Source organism: Pogoniulus pusillus, chromosome 10 (genome assembly GCF_015220805.1).
Source record: "Pogoniulus pusillus isolate bPogPus1 chromosome 10, bPogPus1.pri, whole genome shotgun sequence".
Lineage (NCBI taxonomy): Eukaryota > Metazoa > Chordata > Aves > Piciformes > Lybiidae > Pogoniulus > Pogoniulus pusillus.
The window spans coordinates 396,355-416,973 of NC_087273.1; the positions used below are offsets into that span (position 1 = coordinate 396,355).

At 45.6% G+C, this 20,619-nt stretch overlaps 1 protein-coding gene and 1 long non-coding RNA gene across 6 annotated transcripts in view; one reads left to right on the top strand and one right to left on the bottom strand.

The window, feature by feature from the left end:
* The first annotated feature begins 515 nt into the window (after positions 1-515).
* On the top strand, positions 516-14,192 carry LOC135178537 (uncharacterized). Its single transcript, XR_010303594.1, has 3 exons — positions 516-731; positions 10,163-10,233; positions 11,353-14,192. It is a non-coding gene; the product is annotated as an uncharacterized LOC135178537 (long non-coding RNA).
* DCLK2 (doublecortin like kinase 2) overlaps positions 2,289-20,619 on the bottom strand; it is a 62,878-nt gene continuing 44,547 nt past the window's right edge. For 2 of the 5 annotated variants that reach the window (XR_010303593.1, XR_010303591.1), the window contains 9 exons: positions 17,289-17,408; positions 15,201-15,347; positions 12,860-12,993; positions 11,441-11,518; positions 10,432-10,528; positions 8,539-8,619; positions 7,305-7,421; positions 6,114-6,196; positions 3,552-3,640 (listed from right to left, as the gene is read on the bottom strand). Coding sequence is in view for 2 of the 5 variants with exons in the window: in XM_064149441.1 (XP_064005511.1) it covers positions 3,479-3,640; positions 7,305-7,421; positions 8,539-8,619; positions 10,432-10,528; positions 11,441-11,518; positions 12,860-12,993; positions 15,201-15,347; positions 17,289-17,408 (936 nt within the window). In the remaining 3 variants the exon portion in view is untranslated. Of the gene's footprint in view, positions 3,641-6,095; positions 6,197-7,304; positions 7,422-8,538; positions 8,620-10,431; positions 10,529-11,440; positions 11,519-12,859; positions 12,994-15,200; positions 15,348-17,288; positions 17,409-20,619 lie in introns of all 5 variants that reach the window. The other 3 variants (XM_064149441.1, XM_064149439.1, XR_010303592.1) reach the window with 2 other exon arrangements.

The window sequence follows — 20,619 nt, forward strand, 5'->3', positions numbered from 1 at the left end:
ATTTGTTTCAAGCCAGGCCTGAGGTTCCTGGGCTAGCTAAAGGAAAGCCCACCCAAACACAGGTATGTTTCTCCAGATGTAAATCCCCAAAGTCTTCTCTTTCCGGTCTCCTGCTCAGGTTAGAGAACACCTTGCTATTGATTGTTGGTCTTGGAGCCAAGGTATTTCAGGAGGAGTTGATTCGTTAGAGAATGGGCCCTCGCTGATTGTGAGATGCTTTTCCAGACTGGATGCTCAGCTGTCTCTGTGCCGTCCTGAGCTGCCTTCAGGCAGTGCAGCCTGGCGTTTTGCACATCCCAGGTGCTGCAGCCCTTCTGTGGAAAAGGACATCCTCACCTTTCTGTGCTTGTGAAGACACCAACCAATCTGGGCTGCTTTGCCGATGGATCAGGTGAGTAGGACATACACCTCCTCCCCGGGGTAAGTAAATGTGCCTGGGGCACCACCAGCCTGCAGCTTGGGCTCATTGTGATGAGGTGGCAAAAAAAGGGTCAAATTTCCACCTCTTCAGCTATTGTTGTTAGGCTCTCCGGGGCAGCACCTGTGCTAGATGGTCATTAACCTGCAGCTGGACCTCGGCTAGCTGCCATTTGCAGGAGGTTCCTGAAGGGAGAGCCGAGTCCTTTGTTTCCTCATCACTCAGAGGGAGCGTTTTGGAACAGCGTGACCAAATCCGGGCTGCCTTCTGCTCGGGTGAGTTCCAGTGGACGTGGTGCCAGCTGCAGTCCATGGTAGGTGCTCTGAAGGGCAGCATTTGCTGCAGCCAGGAGCGCAGCTGCTCAGCAGCAGTGCTGCAAATCTGCTTCGTGGGCGAGTAGCTTGAAAATGCCTTCTGTAAAAGTTGCTAACCTAAACGCTGCAGGATCTGGAAGAAAGTGATGGCATGGTCAGGGTGGTGCTTTTCCCAGGGGAAATCCACGGCGTGGTGTTAGGGCAAGCCAAGGTAAAGGAATGCCGTAGTACTTGTGAGGGGCTTCTTCCACTCGTGGCTCATAGGCTGTGTGCCACGAAAAAGCCTCTGCAGCTGGGAAGCCTGCCAGCTGCACAGTGTTTGCACCTGCTGATGGGCCGGGGCCTGAGCCACTCTTGCTAGTCCTCCACCTAGCTGCAGCACTTTGTTTCTGTTACTGAGGTTTCAGAAGACCTTGAGTTAAAAGACTGAACTTCCTTAGCTCAAAGGAAATGCTTCATGCTTTTTGTTCCTAAATCCAGTGCACTGGGTGCCCCCTGCTAGAGTGAAAAAATCTGTGATTTGGTTATTAAAAAATAGAAGCAGGAGAAAGGGAAAATTCAGAGCAAGAAGTAGGTTAAAAATACTTTCTGGTCTCTTTTAGGTATTTTTAGTTTATATAATTGTAAAAGAAAATGATTGTTTCATTTAGGGAAAGTTACCTGCAAGCTGTTTATTTTAGGCATTCCTTCCTCCCTAGCTGCTCTTAAGTATCCACTTGAGAGGGACCACATCTGCATCTAGAAATGAGATCCTTGCTTACCTGCATCATCCAAAGTAAGATTTTCTGGCTGACAGCCAGCTGATCCCAAGCTACTGTGTGCTCAGGTGGCCAAGAAGGCCACCAGCATCCTAGCCGGGATCAGCAGTGGTGTGGCCAGCAGGACCAGGAAGGTGTCCTCTGCGCTCAGCACTGGGGAGGCCACACCCTGAGGCTGGGTTTAGTTTTGGAACTCTCACCTCAAGGACATTAAAGAGGCTGGAGCAGGACCAGAGAAGGGCAAGAAAGCTGGGGAAGGGTCTGGAGAATGGGGCTGGGGAGAGGTGTCTGAGGGAGCTGGGGATGTGCAGTGTGGAGAAGAGGAGGCTGAGAGGAGACCTCATTGCTCCTACAGCTCCCCCGGAGGAGTTTGGAGTGAGGTGGGGGTCAGCCTCTTCTCCCAGGTAGCAAGTGATAGAATGAGAGGAGATGGCCTCAAGTTGCAGCAGGGGAGGTGTGGACTGGCTATGAGGAGAAATTTCTTAACAGCTTCAAGACACATAATGTTTTCATACTTATATTACCTTTTATGCCATGATGCTGTATCCACATCTTTCAGCTCTGGCATGGCCTGAAGGTATCTGTTGTCACCTGCTCTGTTCAGTGATTTATGACCTAGCTCTTCAGCAGGAGTTAATGGCTGCTCAGAGTTATGGGAAGCCCTCCCATGAATTTTGGGAACTCCTAACTTTTTATGAAGTTAGTAGGTACCTCACTCTTCAGTCTCTCCAGAGAGATTCCAACAACATGTTCACTGACAAAGTAACCAAGTTCTCAAATTAAAGAACAACTTCTGGGTTTGTTTTTTTAATGAAGAAAGTTTATTGCAGGTCTTTTACAGTTCTAGTAGAAAGTAGAGCTAAGAGAGAAAATGAGCTATGACCAATTGGTAAGAAGGAGCAAAGAAAAAGAAGCAGCTGAATACATACTCTAGTGAACTAAGCCTTATGAAAGATAAAACCTCATCTATCTTGTGACTGCAGATTAAGGATGGATGCTCCCCAATCCTTGTTTCCAGTGCCTGCACCAGGTGAACAGGGGATAGCACTGACAAACCTGATGGCTGTTGAATGCAGCTGTTTGAGTTGCTCACCCTAGAACTAACAACTGCTCCGTTCATCCTAGCTGAGAGAACATGCAGCAGGCTTTCTGTTCACAAGCCCAAAGTCATTTGATCTTCTCTAATAGGTAGTCTGCCCCTGGAGAAAGGTGTGAATGTGACACTTGTGGTTAGGGTGAGAAACAGCTAGGACAGAAAAGCCTTCCTTGGCTCTCCAGTCTTCATCACAAATACATGTCCAGTGCTCACCTTTGCATCCCCAGTCACTGCATTTAAATCCCTATCATCTAAACGCTACCCTGTGGCCTGCAGGTCAGGTAATGAACTCTGTGCAAAGCCAACCATCCTCCCCTCTGCCTCCGTGTTTGTCTCATGGTGCTTTACAGTTAGTCCACTAAAAAACTGCTTGTGAAAATTTGCTTCTTCAAGTTTAGTATAAACTTGGTTAAAAATAGAGGCATTTGAACAGGAGGTGAATCCAAGTCCTTCTCTTGTCTTTCTCTCCTGCTTTTCTGAGAATCCTCATTGGCAGAACAGAACAGAACTGGACCTGCTTGGAGAGGTGAGGCCAGGGACCTGTGCTTCGGTTCACCACTCACACCAATACGGTTAGTCTGTGTGGAGCTCAAGGCTGTGTGAAATGCAGTTAAGTGAACACAGAGAACTTAAACATCATCCAGCATTGCCAGGCCCTTCCCCCCCACTGCTGTTCTCAAGAGGAGGGTGAAGAGCACTCAGCACGCAGGTTGTTCACTGTTGGAACATCTGCTGTGGCAGAGCCTGCTTTGGGGAACCCAAACTGTCCTGTGGAGTTCAGAGAAATGCTGGCCAGAGTGCAGGGAGTTTCAGCTGAGTTTGCTTTCCTCAGTCCTAAGCACCAGGCTGATACTCAGCAAACTGGAGATGCTGAGGCAAGGAAGGTGGGGGATCAGAGTGGCTCAGAAGCAGCAGGGAAGAGAGTCTTGGATCCAGTCACACAATGATCATCAGCTGCAGCAGCCATTGCAGAAGCTTTCTCCGCTCCAGCTCTCCCGGAGTCCTGACAGCGCTTGCTGCAGAAAATCTGACTCTCTTTATCTAGAGCTGTGTTCTAAAGACAAAGAACCCCGGGCAAAATATTAGGGGAGCAGTTAAGGAGGCAGAGCCCTGCCTTTACTTAAGGCTTAAAACAATCTACAAGACACTGAGTGCATGCATGAGAGCCAGAAAGGAAGGAGAAATAACAGTAGAAATCTTGTGTATCGTTAATTGTGGAGTTCTGTGGTGCTGGCTTGGGGAAACCAGGAGAAGTTGCATTACATATGTACTCTCCTCGGGGTGGGCAGAGTTTAATTTTTGTCTTGCAAGTCTGATGTGGAAAAAAATATGCTGTGAGTGGTTATGGCATGGCAGGAACCCTTCACGTGAGCTGTTAGCAAAGTTCTGTGTCTGTGCAGGCACAAGGTGTCAGGGTATCAGAGTGAAAACTTCATCCTACATTGTTTGTAACAAACCACATGGTACAGAGGGCTTGTGAAAGTGACAGCTGAAAACCTTTTCTGGCTTGAAGAAGAGGGTCTGCTCTGCTGTTTTTCTTGATAGGAGGCAAATGACCTCTCTCAAAGGTGGCACAGTGGCAGAAATTCATTTCTGAATAGTGTAAGTGGCCTGGGCTGCATCCCCAGCGGTGTGGGCAGCAGGTGGAGGGAGGGGGTTCTGCCCTTCTGCTCTGCACTGCCGAGACCTCATCTGCAGTGCTGGGTCCAGCTCTGAAGCCCCCCCCCCAGCACAAGGACATAGAACTGGTAGAGCAGGTTCAGAGGAGGCCACAAGAGTAATCCAAGTGCTGGAGCAAGTCATGGAGTGCAGGATTCTTCAGTTTTTAAGCTCAAAGAGGAGGCTTGGTTTCAGTGTTGCTAAGCAAGAATGTTTTCATTAATTTAGGAGTGTTACTTTCTACCTAGCTCTGTGATGCCAGTCAGCATTTACATTTGAAATGGAAGCAGTGCTCATTTCAGCCATTTGGGGCATTTGGTCCTGGCTTCATAGGATTGCCCCCTTTTTATTACTTGCCTCTGGATACTGCAGGATACACACAGGCACAAAATGACACCCAGATAAGTCTGGGGAAGTGAGAAAGAGCTGGCTGTACCAGTGTCAGATCAGGCAAGTGTGACATCTTCACACCCCCAGCATGGTGCCCAAACACGGCCCCTGGTCCCGAGCCCTGGGGATGTGCTGAGCTGAGGGCTGGGATGATCAGGGGTCACTGCAAGTTGCCCTTGTGATTTGAGTAAGTTACTGGGAGGGATCAGAGTGCCTGGTGATGGGATTGGCAGTCTCTGCTGCTTTTGGGTTCTCCAGATGGTGGTGGTGACCCATGTTGGTTGTTCTGGGCAGAAGAAGGCTCTGGGGTTATGATCTTGTGGCTTTTTAGTACGTAAAGGGGCTGATAAAAGAGATGGGGACAAACTTAGGACAGCTTGCTGATGGCTTGATGATCTTAGAGATCTTTTCCAACCTTGGTGATTCTGTGATACCAGTATTTCAGATAGACATCACTCAACAGAGAAAACCTCTTTGTGGTAAAGGTTTTCCTTTCCTGTTTTTGTGTAGAGCTCTTTCCACTTCAGACTGGCTGAGTTATTTCTCCTTCCCTTCTGTCCCAAGTGGAGGATGTGTACTGTGGGTGCAGCAGAACAAAGCCTTCGCCGTTAGTACGTACCAGTGCCTTGGACCTACTCAGAGGAAAGCAATGCAGGCATTGGGAAGGGTGGAGAGAGGAAGGAAGCAAGGGACAGAAACTAGACTTACTTTAAGCAGAACTAACACAATTGCAACAAATAGATATTTACAGAACATTTTGAAGTTGACCAAAAAAAATTAAATGACTTCAACCCAAAACAATCAGTAATGAATTAAGAGCAACATGCTTTTAGGGGGCAGAGGGAGGCTCCTGTGCAGGAACACTGGAGGAGGTATGTGCAGTTTTACTTATCTGCCACACGATGGTATTATCTGCATTGGCCAGATGACAGTATTTGAATGAGGTGATGCTAAAAAGGGATTCCAGTACATGTGCAGGTGGACGGGGAGAGCAATGAGCTGTAATACATGAGAATTAAAATGCTCTGCACATCTGCATCTGAATGTCTTTAAGCAATGAGCGCTGGCACGAGTGAAGGACTTTGTAAATTTCAGTGCTCTAGACAAACCAGGGCAAGAATAACAAACTGGGGCTTGAACCCTGGCTAGATGACAGGCTTTTGAACAAGAAGTCACTTTTCCCTTCAGTGAGAACGGGAGGCCACGTTCGGAAATGCATTAGTTTGCGTTGACATCCTTCCGTACCCGTGAGAAGGACGTAAGGCAGGCAGAGGGAAACTGGGGAGCTTCAGTGAGCTGTGCTCTCTTGGCTGAAGGCATGTCAGTAGCTAACAGCACCAGAAAAAGCCCCACGCCAGTAAGAAGCCAGAAGCTTTGCTGTGTCAGAGATCTGAGACAGGCTTAAGTGGCATGCAAGTTGGAGAGGGGCTGAGAGTTAGAATTAAAATTGCTCTTATTACATGTAGTGCATTTTATACCAGTTTTCAGCTTCAGGCTTATCCATAGTCTCAACAGTATAAAGAATGAAGCTCTGAAGTGCATCTCAAACTGTCAAGTCAAACTGTCAAATAAAATGTAGACAACAGCATGAACCTGAAACAGATTTTCTGACTTCTCTAGTCACTTTTACATCCCCACTTTTCCTACGTTTAAGTCTTTGACCTATGTAATTGACAGAAAAGTGCTTGCAAAAGCATGTCTCTGTCTGCAGAAACATGATTTAATTTGCCTACTTTCAGAAGACTGAAAGGATTCTTTGTTCACTTGAGGGGGCTGGAGTTGGAGGATAATTAATACTACTGGGGAGAGGTGGAACTCACTGTTCTGTCACTAGCAGAGATGGTTTTATTCTTCCTAGCAACTGAAATGTTTCCTAGTAACTGGACTTAGTAACCTTTTTTCTTAGGAAGTAGTTTTATTTCTCTTTAGTAACTGAAGATCCTCTTTGTGTGCTGGGCCCATCCTTGCATCAGACAAAGATGGGCCACAATAAGAAGAGAGTGGCAGATGCATACCCTCTGCAGAAGTGACTGGTCCAGTTACAAGTGCACTTCTGAGGACTGAGAACAGTAAGCTTCGTTTCTGCTGCCATGACTCACACCTCTGCCTTCTGGAATTAACTGTTTGTGTCAGTTCAGCTATTGAGCATCAGGGTTCTGTGCTTGGAGGAAACTTAACTTCTCCATTAGGGAACAGAAAAATCATAGACTGGGTCAAAATCAGCTTGGTACATATTCAGTCCTGGGAGAAGGTTCCTGCAGTGGAGTCTGGTTTCTTGGCAGATGTTGAGTTGAACAACAGGATGCTTGAGGTCAAGCAGTGTTTGGCTGGGAGGAGCCCACGTGGCTAATTGGGTGCTCAGGATGATTTAAAAATAGGACAGGTTTTATAGTGAAAGACTTAAATCACTAATAAGCTTAATTTCACCATCCAGCTACTCAGTGTTCCCATCTTTCTCTTTAAAGCTGTCTTTCATAGCTGAGCCAGCAGGCCTGGCAGACTGGGCTGCACCCAAGCCAGAATGAGACAGTCCACACTGAACAAAGCCTAGAATCAGAGACTAGTCCAGCTTTGCCTTTGCTATTCTTGCACCACACAGGCTCGTAGAGCACTGATAGGAAGATATGTAAGGTATAATATCAAGGGAGGAAAAGGTTAATTTCTCTTACCATGATGACAGAAACCCCAGCAGATGTGTTATTTTGCTTGGGTAGGGTGTTATTAAAGTGCTGCTTCAGTTTACCTGTTACTTCAGCTTGCATATTATTCTCCTGAGAAGCATCATCCTGCACAAGAATAAACACAATATTCAAGCTGGGGAAAACAAGTCCTAAATTATGTCTGAATGTGACTAAGTAAAAGAGTTTTCTAACATCCTCAGGTGCCTCCTGCGTTTTGAAGCAAAATACTCAGACAGGCAGCCCAAAAGTAAATGTGCTCTGCTATGTGAGATGGTTCAGCTGCAACTGCAGAGGAAAGGAATATAGCAACCACGGCTTTAGGGATGAACTTTTAGTTCTGACACCACCAAGTGGCACTCACTTAGACTTTCAGTCCATTCATTGGTCCCACAATTTAAAGCTCCAAGTTTGATTTAAAGTGATTGAAATAATATTGAAAATAAAAGAACCCCATGCTCAGGTTTAAATCGGCATTCTGGGTGGCACTCATGTCCTGAGTAAGTGTGGAAACATTACACAGGAGCATCAATAGGTTTGAAAGGAGCTGTTGTACATGGAGATGCTCATTAGAGTGGTTTGAGGGAACTCCAATGATCATATTCAGTCTCTCTTTTAAAACGTGTTTGGAAATCACCATTGTGTACCTGTAAACTTAGCATTTGTTAATTCATGAACTGATTTTAAATCAATAAGCAACAGACTTTGGTGTTCCCCATTGCTGCTGCCCCAAAAGATGATGCTCTGTCCAATTAGGTATTTTAATTGCTGATTTTGTTTCTCTTAGAAAGCTTGAAGTGCTTTGAGAAACAGGAGATTGGATTTTATGCAGCACTGCAGCAAGTAAGAGGCCACCATGTACAACAGTGCTTCCACAGACATGCTTCTGGGATGATTTTCCCAGGCTGAATGTGAAATAACAAGAGAAAAGGCCAGGTCACATCTGCCTGTCGTGGTCTAGCAGGGTTGCAGCAACTCCCAGCACCTTCTAACCCCTTGCACCAAGTGACTCCCTCACTCCCTTCTTTCAGAGCACAGAAGCTGAGGGCGCTGAAGCAAACTTCAGCCTCTCACTGTCCTCTCTGCTGTGGAAATGGGACCAATGGGTCAATCAAAAGGAATGGATGCAGTAAAAGTGTATTGCTGCTTCTGAAATCTACACTTTAAGGGCGAGATTTCCAGATTTCATAGAGAATTAGAGAGAAGTAACAAGGAATTTACTCACTGACACCCAGGGATGGCTTAGGATCTGTGCTGCTGTATAGCGCGCTTCAGCATTCACATGTAACATCAGGCTAATTAGCTCCTTTGTTGAGAAGGAAAATAAAGGAGTTAAAGAGGGGAGTGGGAAAGGAAGGGGAAGAAAGAGTGAGGAGAGTGGAAAAGAGTATTACAATGGAAAATATTTCATCACCTTCTTGGTGCAGTTTTCTTGCTATCTGGGTGGAAAACCCCAGCTTACATTGATACCAGTACCAGTGATACCAGTGTGACTTTAGTGGAACCAAACATTTGCCCTTTAGGTCTAGAAGTGTGCTGGACAGCATATTCCAGATCAACTTCCTTGTTGCATTCCTGTTTCGCTGAGTCTTTCCTTTGAATCCAGATGAAAGGAAATGTTAAACTGGAATATTATAGCAGTGGTATTTTTTGTTGTTGCTCTCTGTGTATTGATGGAGGCGGCCAGAAGGAAAACAAACCCAGGCCAGATGAGATGCTCCTAAGGACAGTGTGTGTGCACATAGTGACAGTAAGTAGAGCACAAAGAGCAAGAAACGGCGTCTGAAATTCAAGGAATTGCTAAATTCTTCACAAGCTGTTGTTGCGGTGTGTGCTTCAGGAAGAATAAAAGACATTGAACTCATCAGCTAAGGATCACCTGGGATAGCAAAAAGCAGGCAAATAGGGGAAAATGTGTAATTCCACTGATTATGTGGTTGATCCCAAAAGATTTGGTGTTGTGGCTTCCATCATATTGCAGAGGCACTAGAGCTTTGGCTTGATCAAGCACACCATGGGCCTTCCTTTACCAGTGCCTACAGGTATCATAAACCTTAACGAGTCATTGCTACAAAGTAGTCAGTAAAATGACATTAAAAAGCTCCAAACCAACTTGCTGCAGCTTTGCTGTTCTTTCAAGTTTGTTACTGTGCAGCTGACAGGTAGGTAGTGGTGTAGTTCGTGGTTCTTCAAGGCTAGGTAAGACAAATCTGTCTCACTCCCAGCTGAAAAACTTAATGTGCTTGGAGGCAGATTCCCCCCTTGAAAAAGCCTCTGGTACCCTCCAAATTGTTAGTCTTTATATTCTTATCTGGAGTATTTCAAGGAGATTGTTTATCACTTCAGGTTTGGGAAGCAGCTTCTTCAAGCAGACAGCAGGACAAGAGGTTTCCCAACCAGCCAAGTTCTTTAGTCTGTGCAAGCCTGAAGTGAAAGGTCACCTTTAGTAGCAGGAGCGAGAGTCTAGTTTGCTCTGTCAGTTAGTTGTGCATGTCTGGAAGAGTGGATGAGTGGAGCTTGGGCAGTGCTGGCAAATGGACAAATAGCCATTGGGAAACACAACCAAAATGCAGCTTGTCACTGGGTGAATAACAAATAATCTCCACTTGCTAATTAGTGGAGCATGTTACTGAATTACCTTGACAAGTGGAGCTTCAAGGTTGGAACCTTTATCCCACGGCCACCAGCATTTGAAGCACCAATGACAATGCTAATGCAAGAACTACCTGCAGTGGCAACTGAAGCCGGCTGCGCCTCTTGAAAAGTTCCACTAACTGGGGCTCAAGTGAAATAGGAGCGAACGAGGCCAGTGGCATCCAGTCCACAGAGCAAGGGTTTTTCTTTTCCAGAGTGACAGGAGGGGAAACCTCAGACACTGATTTTACATCCGAAGGACTGAACCTGCTCTAACAGCCCATGGGTGAGTAAACTGAAGAGCGTGTGGCGTTCGCTGAAGGCAGCTGGCGTTCTGCTGCCCCCAGGCCCTGAAGGCAGTGACAGGATGGTCTGCAAAACCTGAGCTTTCTCCAACAAAGTCAAAAGGCAGAGTAAGAATGTTCTGACTCTTACGAAGACAGCAGGCAGGAACAGTGTTTCAAACTGGAAAATGTATTGGTACCTTTGCTGAGTCAGTGATGTTATCCCAGTAGGGAGAAGGAAACTCCAGCTTCCCAACAAGTATCTGATCAAAGAGGTCTTCCTGAAGGTTGTTTTCACTGTAGAACAGCAGTAATGAAAAACGATTGTGAGAGAGAAGTCAACTACAAAGAAACCAAAAAAGAACACAAAAGAACTGAGGAGGATAGAAGTCCAGAAGGAGCCAAAGAGAAAGCTCCAGGAAATCAAAAAGAAGTTTGAACTTGGTTTGGGGGTGGAACAGAAATGTTTATATATATATATATATGTAAGTGAAAGGACTTCCACTGGAATATAGAGAAATGATCATGTAGCTATGCAGTCTCTGACTGCTTATTACTGTGACCTTTTCAAAATATTCTGGTGGGGCCTAGTTTAAAACCAAGTATTTTGATGTAAAAATAGAAGAGCAGGCAGACCATGCACAACTGACTGACGAGGGTAAGGGCCAATTCCTGCTCCTTCCCTAGGGAAAACCATTGCATATCCGTTCCAGTTTGGGCTAGAACTCACACCTGCTGTGCTCCTGACTATCAAGAATCACGTTTGTAAACTGTTATCCCTGATGCGGCACTTGTCAACCAGACTGACAAGGCTGAAAATGCAGCGTGAGCAAAGTCTCCTCGCCGCCTCTTTAGCCTTCATCAGCGCTCCGAGGCAGCGAGCTGCGCTGTGCGAGCACGAACGCTAGAGGGCAGACCGCACACGTTCCGGCCCGGGCTGGCACAGAGTGGTGCCCTCGCCCCGCCGCATCACACGTACAGCACCAAAAGAGATGCTCCCTTAGAAACGTAGTTAAACTGATCCCAGAGTCAAGAGGCACATGTGAAAACAGTTGTGGGAAAAAAGGAACAAAAGGTAAAGAAAATGTCTTGATCTAAAGATTTTTTTTGTTGTTCCCCAGGATGCTTCCTCCAGGGAGATAGGTTAAGACTTGTTCAGAAGGGACTTGGTTCTTTCCTGGTTTGCCTTTGGAGCTACAGGACACTCACCTGCGAAAAGGAGGGAATCCACATAGCAGTATGTATGTGATCACTCCTGCAGCCCAAATATCCACCTTCAAGCCATAGCTGAGAAAACAAGACTGTGTTACTGTGCTGGCTTCAAACAAAACCAGTCATTCCAGTCCAACAGCTGCTCCCACTTACTGATGAACTTATACTGAGAATCTAAGGTCCTTGCTGATGGTGAGGAGATTTAGTTTGTACCTAAGTGTCATTTTACTTAGCATTCTTCAGCCTTTAGGAAACCACAGTAACATCCTTTGTCATCCTTTTTTTTTTCTTCTGTAAGCCTCAAGGCTCTGCAGGGTCTTCTGGATATACTCAGATTCAATTCAGTGTCAAGGTTTCCCAATCCAGCATCACTAATGATAGACAAGGATGTGCTTTCTCAGTTCCCGTGCTGGAGTAACGATCTCTAAGGTTATCCTGCGTTGCTAAGCAACAAGGAAGATACCAGTTCTCCAGTCTGTTGACTGAATATCACAGGGAAAAAGAAATGCACTTTTCTTTTAAAGCACAGAAATTCAAACACTAGAGGTCAAGAAGAGGCCTTTTTTCCTGTTATACATTCAGTTTGCCAAGATGTAGAAGACGCCCTTTGATGTTTGAGCTCACTGCAGCTGTGAAATAGTCCTCCATATGGCAGAGGCACTGAGCAACGCTCAAAACAATGCCACAAACCTCCCTCCATCACAAAAACCAAATTTAGCATGGCCAGAGCTACAGAATGGAGGTCTACCCAGCCTAAAATGGAAGACTACTTGTGACATTCTGCCATCTTACAAACTGATTTATACAACTGCCTGTTAAATACAGCAAAAATTTCAGACTGATTAAACCAACAGGTATCAAATCACATGTGTCACCCAGACAAGGTCAGCTGAACCAGCATGGTCTCATCAGTGTGCTCTGAGAGCAGGTCTAGGCTAAGTGACTGCTGGAATCTCTTCCAAGATACATGACTCCGTTCCTAACATGAACACTCTTTCACTTGCCATTTTTCCCCCTAGCAGCTGCCACAGTGGTACAAATGGCCCTGAATGGCGAGGTGAGACAGGGAACACAAAACAGTAACCTCCAGCACATCAGCAGTGGTCCTAGGTAAGGAGGCAAAGGTGCATTTTGGTGCTGCCTGTCTCCTATAGATGGCTTAGTTACCAGCAGATAGAGGACCACCTTACTAGAGCATTCTGGTTCTTCCGATGGTTAGGAGCTAACTCCCACCCCTGAAGATGTGCAGGATGAGGCTCGACAGGACTCTGGGCAGTCTGATCTAGTTGAGGATGTCCCTGGTGACTGCAGAGAGGGCTGGACTAGATGTCCTCTGGAGGTGCCTTCCAGCCCAGCCCATGCTATGATTCTACAAAGAGTAACTGGTGACAGGACATGTGTCTTAGTCATCCTCACCCTGTCTCAGCGATGATTTCTGGAGCCACATATGTGGGGGTTCCACAGACAGTATAAAGTGGTCCTTCAACCACAGTCGCCAGTCCGAAGTCTCCTAGCTTCAAAGACTTGGTTCCATCTGAGTATTCACATACCTAAAATCAGCACAATAAGAACAAAACGAGGAGGAATATATCTGGATTTTTAAGACTGTTAGGAAAACAGTAAAGCATCACACAGGGAGGATGGGAGAAAGAACTTCTGCAGCCCTGCAGGGAGAGGAGAGTGCAGTGGTGTGACCACTGACTGCCACAGTGCTGCTGCAGCTGCTGTTCAATGGAGCTGTCTGCCAGCTATGTAGGTCAGACCATGATAGAGCCTCAAAGACCTGGGTGGGGGAGGGGGACCCAACTGTAGAATGCTGAGTTTTAAATCTATCAGGAAAAAAATATATGCTCTACTTCCACTTGATCGGGGTCGAGTCTCAAATGGAGTTGGCAGTTAGAATCAGATTTGTTTAACAGCTGGCACTAACTCGGCACAAATGTGGCCACTTAGCATATTGGGTGCTGCATAGGCAAATGTCTTCCCTAAGCTTAGTCTAGGCAAATTCAGTACAGCAGTGAGAAAGCTGACTGCAAAGTGATTCGATTTCTGTGCAACCCAAGGGTGTCTTACCAAAAGCACCATAAAGAATCTCAAGCATCTTGTTCCCAGTCCTTTTGGTGAGGAAAGAAGGTAAATTTTCCATAGATAGCAAAAGTAATTCGAGCCAGACCAGCAGCAAAGGAAACTTCCCCAATAGACACCTCTCAGTTTTATTCCTAGAGTAGAATGTTTTTGTTACTGTGTTTTCAACAGGACCTGGTGTCTAAAATGTAGGACTCCAAAATCTCCAGAATGAGTAAATTTATTTGGTTTCCTTGAACAAGGGAGTACTGCTAAGGCACTTCCTTCGTTGCCCTGTGTAATTCCCACTGCCAAAGGAAGCGTTTTTTCTCCCTGATGTCACAGCTCCATCCCTGCAGCTGCTTTTAGAGCCGTGTCTTCACAGGCATGACTGGGAAGGAGCACTAACTCGGGCGGCTGGCGGCCCCATGCAGAACCAGCTACTTTGCTGTCCCGGGGAGGGCTGATGGGAATAATCTGTGCTTGCATTCAGTACCAGTGTGCTGCCTTAACATACTGCCACTGCCAATCACAGTCAGTAAGATTTGCATCAGCTGAGTAATCTCTTTAGGCTTTCTAGGCAGAAAGGACGTTTGTGCCTATTTATAACTGAATCAATCACTAATGAGAGCTTAAAATGTCTTTGGACTGCCTGTGTTTAAAAATGCACCGAGAATGAGTGAAACTTGCACCTTGCTTTTCTTTCTCTGAAGTGTCATGCTGCTGTGCTTACATCTTCCATGAGGAGCTCGCCCCCCTCCTTTTGCTAAGCAACCCACTTTATTTCAGGGCTTATTTAAATTGCTAAACATTGTTAGGGGAATTAGTTGGGGGAGAATGGATTATTAATTGGGAAATATTTTCAGCTTATAGTCCTTATCCTTGTAACAGGTCAAAATCCAGTTTGGGATAAGCCATGACTCCTACTTCAGATGCAGCCTCATTAAATGGGGTTGACAAACACCACAAAAGGCTTTAGGAAATGCCTACCAAGTGCTGGTGAAAGCTACTGGCATTCCTGATGAGTGCTTCATGCAGAGGAGCCGATGGCCCTATTTGTTCAGTACAAGACATGCGATGTCCCCCGCCCCATCCCCATCTTCCCTCTTTTCCAGCCTCCATGTACAGGCCAGATCACACTCTTGCTTATACAGGCTTCTGTGAGCTGCATCTAAGCAGACTTCATGGTAATTCTCGTCATCACAGTGACTTTATGTCCCTGCTGAAAACAAAAGCACGGTCCCCTAGGACAAAATAAATGTATGGACAGAGCTAATTCATGGCTAGAATACAGAAAACCATCAGAAGGGTGCTCCTGCTGTGACAGTGGGAGAAAAACCAGTCAGTAATTGCTTGGGCCCATGATCATTCAGAGAGATGGCACTCAGCCCACCTCTTCTCCCACTTGCAAACAAGAATAAATAATTCATGCCCGTGGCTTTGAAATTCATTGTGCTGTGAGACAAAATGGCAGCCACTCAAAATGGAAATAGAGAGGTCCGAGGAGGGATTTGAAATGCATCTTACCTGGGCATTGGTGATTGCAGTCTCGTGGCAAAGATTTCTTTCATACATACTTACTCTAAATTAGTATTCCTGCTGTACTCTTCTCAGCTCCTTGACATTTACATACAAGCACCTGCATTACTGGGAACAAAGCAAGAGAAAATAATAGGAAAGAAACGGGACCTACCAGGAGGTTTTCTGGCTTGATGTCTCTGTGCACAATGTTGAGACCATGAAGGTATTTGAGAGCACTGGCTAGGTTGTAGACCATTGCACTCCCATCTCGCTCTGTGTATTTGGTAGAAGAAGTGATAGCATCGAACAGATCTCCTCCCTAAGGTAGTGGAAAGATGATAGGTCACGACATGAAAAATCATTAGGATAATATTCCCAGGTGCTTCAAAGAGGCAGAGATGCTGTGCTGTGGGACACGGCCTGGTACCAACCTTGGTAGAGAGTTAGGGAATGGTTGGACTCAATCATCTTAAAGGCCTTTTGCAACCAAACCCATTCTATAAGTCTATGACTCAAAAGCCACATCAGATCTTCCTGTATAAGAGGCATGTTCAAATGCCTGCTAAACAGGAAAGACAGACATCACCATGGAAAAATGATCTTCCTCCCAAGACATTAGACTGGGACTAAGATCATCTACTTTAGATCATAGAATCACAGAATGGGCTGGGTTGGAAGGGACCTCCAGAGGTCATCCAATCCAACCTGCTCTGCGGTAAGCAGGGACATCCTCAACTAGATCAGGTTGCCTGGACTCTCAGCTGTACTCCAAGCTTCTGGTGTCTTGGTGTGGGCAAGCCACAGTTGTCTGTCTTCATTTCATTCAGTTAATCCTCCTACCTTTGATCACTCCATTTATATTACCTGCAAGCACAGGCATAGTTTCCCTTCTCTTCATCTTAAGAAGAGAATCCCTTGATTCACAGAAACCGGCCCTGGTTTGGAGTAAAGCCTGGATATAAATAGCCCAATAATAAAAAGCCTCATGTGGCAACTGTTCAGGCAGTGTAATGCACTGAAAATGGAAATCTCTGCAGCTGTTGCAGAAATGATACAGATATAAAGCTGAAGAGGGCTAACAACAGAAGCATGACCTTTCCCAACCCAAATGGTTCCATGGTACACGACAGTGCAGAAGCTACAGGTGGTTTCTGAAGGTGACAGGCAGCCTTTGATTTTGGATGCCCTGCCCCTTATGGGGTATGTAACAAGATGCAAGTTAACTGATGCAGCAGCAAATCTGATGTGAGCGTCTCCACGGTGGTTACCCCAGATTCATCTGTAGGAGCGAGCTGTCCGAGCTGTGGGTGGCATTCCAAGCATGTCAGTGCGTGGGGAAGAGAGGCAGCAATTCAGGAAATGGAGGCCAAGATGGTGGTGCATTAAAACGGCAAATAAAACCCCAACCTGTCTCAAAGCCAGAAGAAGCCTCTACTATGTAAAAATACCTCCTAGACAGGAAGAGAGATGGGTAGGCTACAGACATGACAAATTCAGCAACCACAGGCTTGGAAGTTCCCCAGGCTGGCAACTATTCTAGAGGGGTGTCTCAAGTCTAGCAGTGCTTCAGAGAGAGCTAAGAAGCAGTGAGGATGAGCTGCATGCCTGGGGTCTGGCACTGCAGCAGGCTGATGAGGTGCAGTGGTGCTGGCTGTGTGCAGAACACAGACGAGAGTGCACAACTAAAAATTGCCACAACTTGTGTGTTTAGTCTGTGAAGTGACAGCAAAATCATAGAATCATAGAATCAACCAGGTTGGAAGAGACCTAAATGAAGGCTTTTGTTCTCTCCTGTGTGAAAGCAGCATCTGTTTTCTGGTGAGCTGGAAGTCAGGTTAGTGGATGCTCGATGTAAGCAAAACAAGTGGGGTTTTGAGTTCACCTGAGTTTAAACTATTTGTTGCATTGTCTACCAAGAAAAATTCAAAGGGAGTGCTTGTTTCAAACAAATTATTAGGGCATTAGTGAAATGAGTGCAGGTGTTCTGTCAGTAACTGCACAGCACTATAAACATGACCTAAAAACTACTGCCCACCTCCTCTAGGCTGTGCACCTTGCAGAAGTGCCTCAGACCTGTGCAAACAGCCTCAAGACAACTGAAAAGACATAAATTCTATTGGCATAACCTACTGACAACAGTATCTGTGGGATGAAAAACGCAGGTTGCCACTGAGGCCCTACTTCTATCTCCCAAGAGCTGAGCATTCCTAACCCCTTCTCAGATTTTACCCCAACACCAAGCATGCCTCTTGAGTCCTACCTTGACCAGCTCCATCACCAGGTAGAGTTCAGCTGGGGTGTCCATTTCCTCTATGAGCATAATGATGTTGGGGTGCTTCACTCGGCGCAGTATAGAGACTTCGTTTTCAATCAGGTGCTCCTGTTCAGGAAAGAGGACAGGACTCGAGCTGAATAGGACTTAAATTGCCTGAGTGCTTTTCCTTTGATCACTGGATCAGGGAGCTCCCTTTTTGCTGTTTAACTTCCGTAGCACAGGATTATTGTCAGAGACTGGATTCTTAACTCGTGTTTTAGCCCAGCTGCACTTCACCACTGACCGAATTTAATGTAAAAGACCACATTTCACACAGCATAACCAATGGGATGTGTCTGAAAAAAGGCCCCAGAACTTGACAGTGATTCAGGAAGTGCAGACTACATTCTTATATGGGTATTATGGGGTGAAACTAAGTTCAGAACCCCCCTGACCCCGAGCTGGATTGTTGTAACCTGTCACAGTCTTGATCCTCTCCAGCCTTCACCTGTCTTTTAGCACAGGTTACTCAAGGACAGATTACTTAGGCTTTAAGGGCTTTATTTTTTTAAAGCAGTGTGGGTGACATACAGGAAAAATACTGTAACTGCCTCGGTTGTGGCTGTCACTTCATTTTCTATGTACAGTCTGATACACAAGACACAAAAATAGCTGGGTTAAGTCCTGGCTGCAAGAGCTTAGCAGCACACAGACTGGTTTAGTTTCCCCTTCCCTAGACTTCTAAGGGAGCAGCAGGTTTCAAGAAGAGGTGAGTGCCAAAATGTTTTGTTTCCTAGAACTTCTTGGTGCTTGGTTAACACCAGGAAGCCCCTCCTCACGTGAAGAATGATTTGCATTTCCCTTTAGCAAGAGTGGGCTGCAGACACTCTTAAGGTTCACTTGCGTAGCACTAGCACTGGGGCAGGGGCTGTGTCCCCTGGGCCTGCAGTTGTGAGTGTTTAATACACTGGTCAGTAGCATGCACTTCATGCATCTGTGAGCAGAGCACTACAGCTAGAGGTGATCCACTGTGCACAGGCAGTGCCTGAAGCCCTTACACTACTTCACCTGCTACCTGCAGGGTTATTTAGGACCACATTGTGCCTCTGCCAAAGCTTTAGGTGGCTACTCAGAAACCACATGCCATTAGTGCATCTCATGTTGTGAAAGTGTGGGTTTAAACAGTCACACCTTTGGAATTCAGTTTGAGAGAGCATCAACTGTCATTCTGAACAAACATATGTCTGCTCCAAGCAAAGTGCTCTGGAGAAAAAAACAACCAACAACAAACAAACATGAGGCAATTTTGTTAAACATGATGCTGAATCTCATCAACAGATAAAAGTGAACAGCCACAGCATACTAAGCTTCATGGATGGAAGCCTGTAAATTCAAAACCTGCAGTAGGAGCCCAAGCAAAGACCAGAGCATTATGGCTTTTCCTGCCTAAAGGAGAGCTAACAAATGAATTCATCTCATTGCACATCCGTTCACTGCCACTGCAACCCTTACGCTTGACCTGCACTTGCTTTGCCTCACTTGACTACATTGCTAAGGCCTTTACACAAAGCTCAGGCGTAAACAAGGTTTCTTTAAAATGAGCAATAACAATGATTCATTTAAAAAGGGCTCCAAACTACTGTTGAGCTACTCTTTTAATACCTGCCTTTAAAAATGCTAATGTGTGTAGCTGTTTGCAGCCACCCCACTGCATTTCATGGTGGAAAAGAAAAAGTCTCGAACTTGTGAGGGTCTCCTAGGTAATGCAGGATCGATTTCAGAGAAATTAGTGCCTCATTAACATTTAAGCCACTTGTGGAAAATACACTTGCCAGCAGGATTCAAGTTCTAGGACATCCTCTGGAGAGGGATGAGCAACGTCCCTGCATATTTGGGCCAGATGGGTACTTTGAAGCCAAGATTGTTGACATGTGAAATGGAGCGAGGAAGAAATAAAATACAGCAAAATGCAATGATTTTCCTTGTTGGAATTCTTTCTGGATCCTTCTGCCACTGCCCTGACAGGTATAAACACACCCTAACAACAACTGGCTCATACACATGCACCTGTACGTAGCTATACAGGCACAGGTCCTTTCAAATCAGACTGTTTTCACTAAAGAGTTTGATTGATCTAATTTGTTTGTTTTAAAGCAGTGAGAAGGATAAACAGAAACTATGTCTAAACTCTGCTGTTTGAACAGTTTTTCTTGATCATTCCAATGTATGATTGAACAACTAACAGGAAAGAAACATCTAAAGCTGCAAGAAACAGAACATGTTGCCCCAGAGTTTTCTTTTGCTGGCTCACCCTCCCACAGCTGAAAAAGTGGCAACCATTTGAGCTCAAAAAAGCAGCTCCAGCACTTTTCCTTGCAGTTATGCTCTAAGATTCCTTTCTAAATGTTCCCTTAAATAAACCAGGAGCCTACAAGATGAAGGGATGGGAGGGGGCAATGCTCATCACCTAGCACATAACCTGCAGCAAGAGGTTTCTGTTTCAGGCTCTCTACTCGAGGTGTGCCATCACAGCAGGGGATGCATCAATGTACAGTAATGCACAGCTTGCAGGGGATGTACACAGCAACTCAGCACCCAAAGAACATCATCCAGACTTGCTACATCTTCCTACAAGGTCACATTCAGCATTCAGAGCTCTGAACTACATTTCAGAGTAGTTTATACAAGTGGCAAAGAACACAAAGGTACCTTGGAAAGAAACCCTGATTTGCTCACAAAGCTGCCCCCGGGAGCATTTCAGTGCAATCACTGACATAAAACCCCAAGCTGTTTGCATCCAAAAGTCCATCTCTTCAGGCACCCTTGGGAGAGTGGCCTAGCTCCTACCCTCAAAGAGACTTGAATCCAGCTGTTGATTGCTAATTAATTGTCTGCCCTTCACTGTTCTTTTAGCTGATGCTGAACTGTGACCTATTTGACTCAGGGGTTGCTCCAAAGCACTTGGTTTTGAAGGCATTGCAAAGCAGTAGAGAGAAGTATTAAGGTAGAGTTAGAGAATGCTTGGACTTGAGGACCTGAAAGGTCTCTTCCAACCAAAAGAAGCTGCAGATTTTCTCTCTCACATTTTACAGATCAAACTCTTTCTAGTACATTTTGGACACACATTAGCATTTTCTTTGTTAGCCCAACAGAATAGATGATGTGGTTTGTTTAGTTTCACTCCCTTATCTAGGAGACTACCACTCAGTACTTGCATTGTTTGCTTCTTGGCTACATGATCATCTTGTTAAGCACATGGGCTGAAAAGAGGCAGCAAACCCAAACACGCCCTCGGTTTGTGACTAAGGAGCAGCTGCTAGTGCAGCTCCTCTCTCAG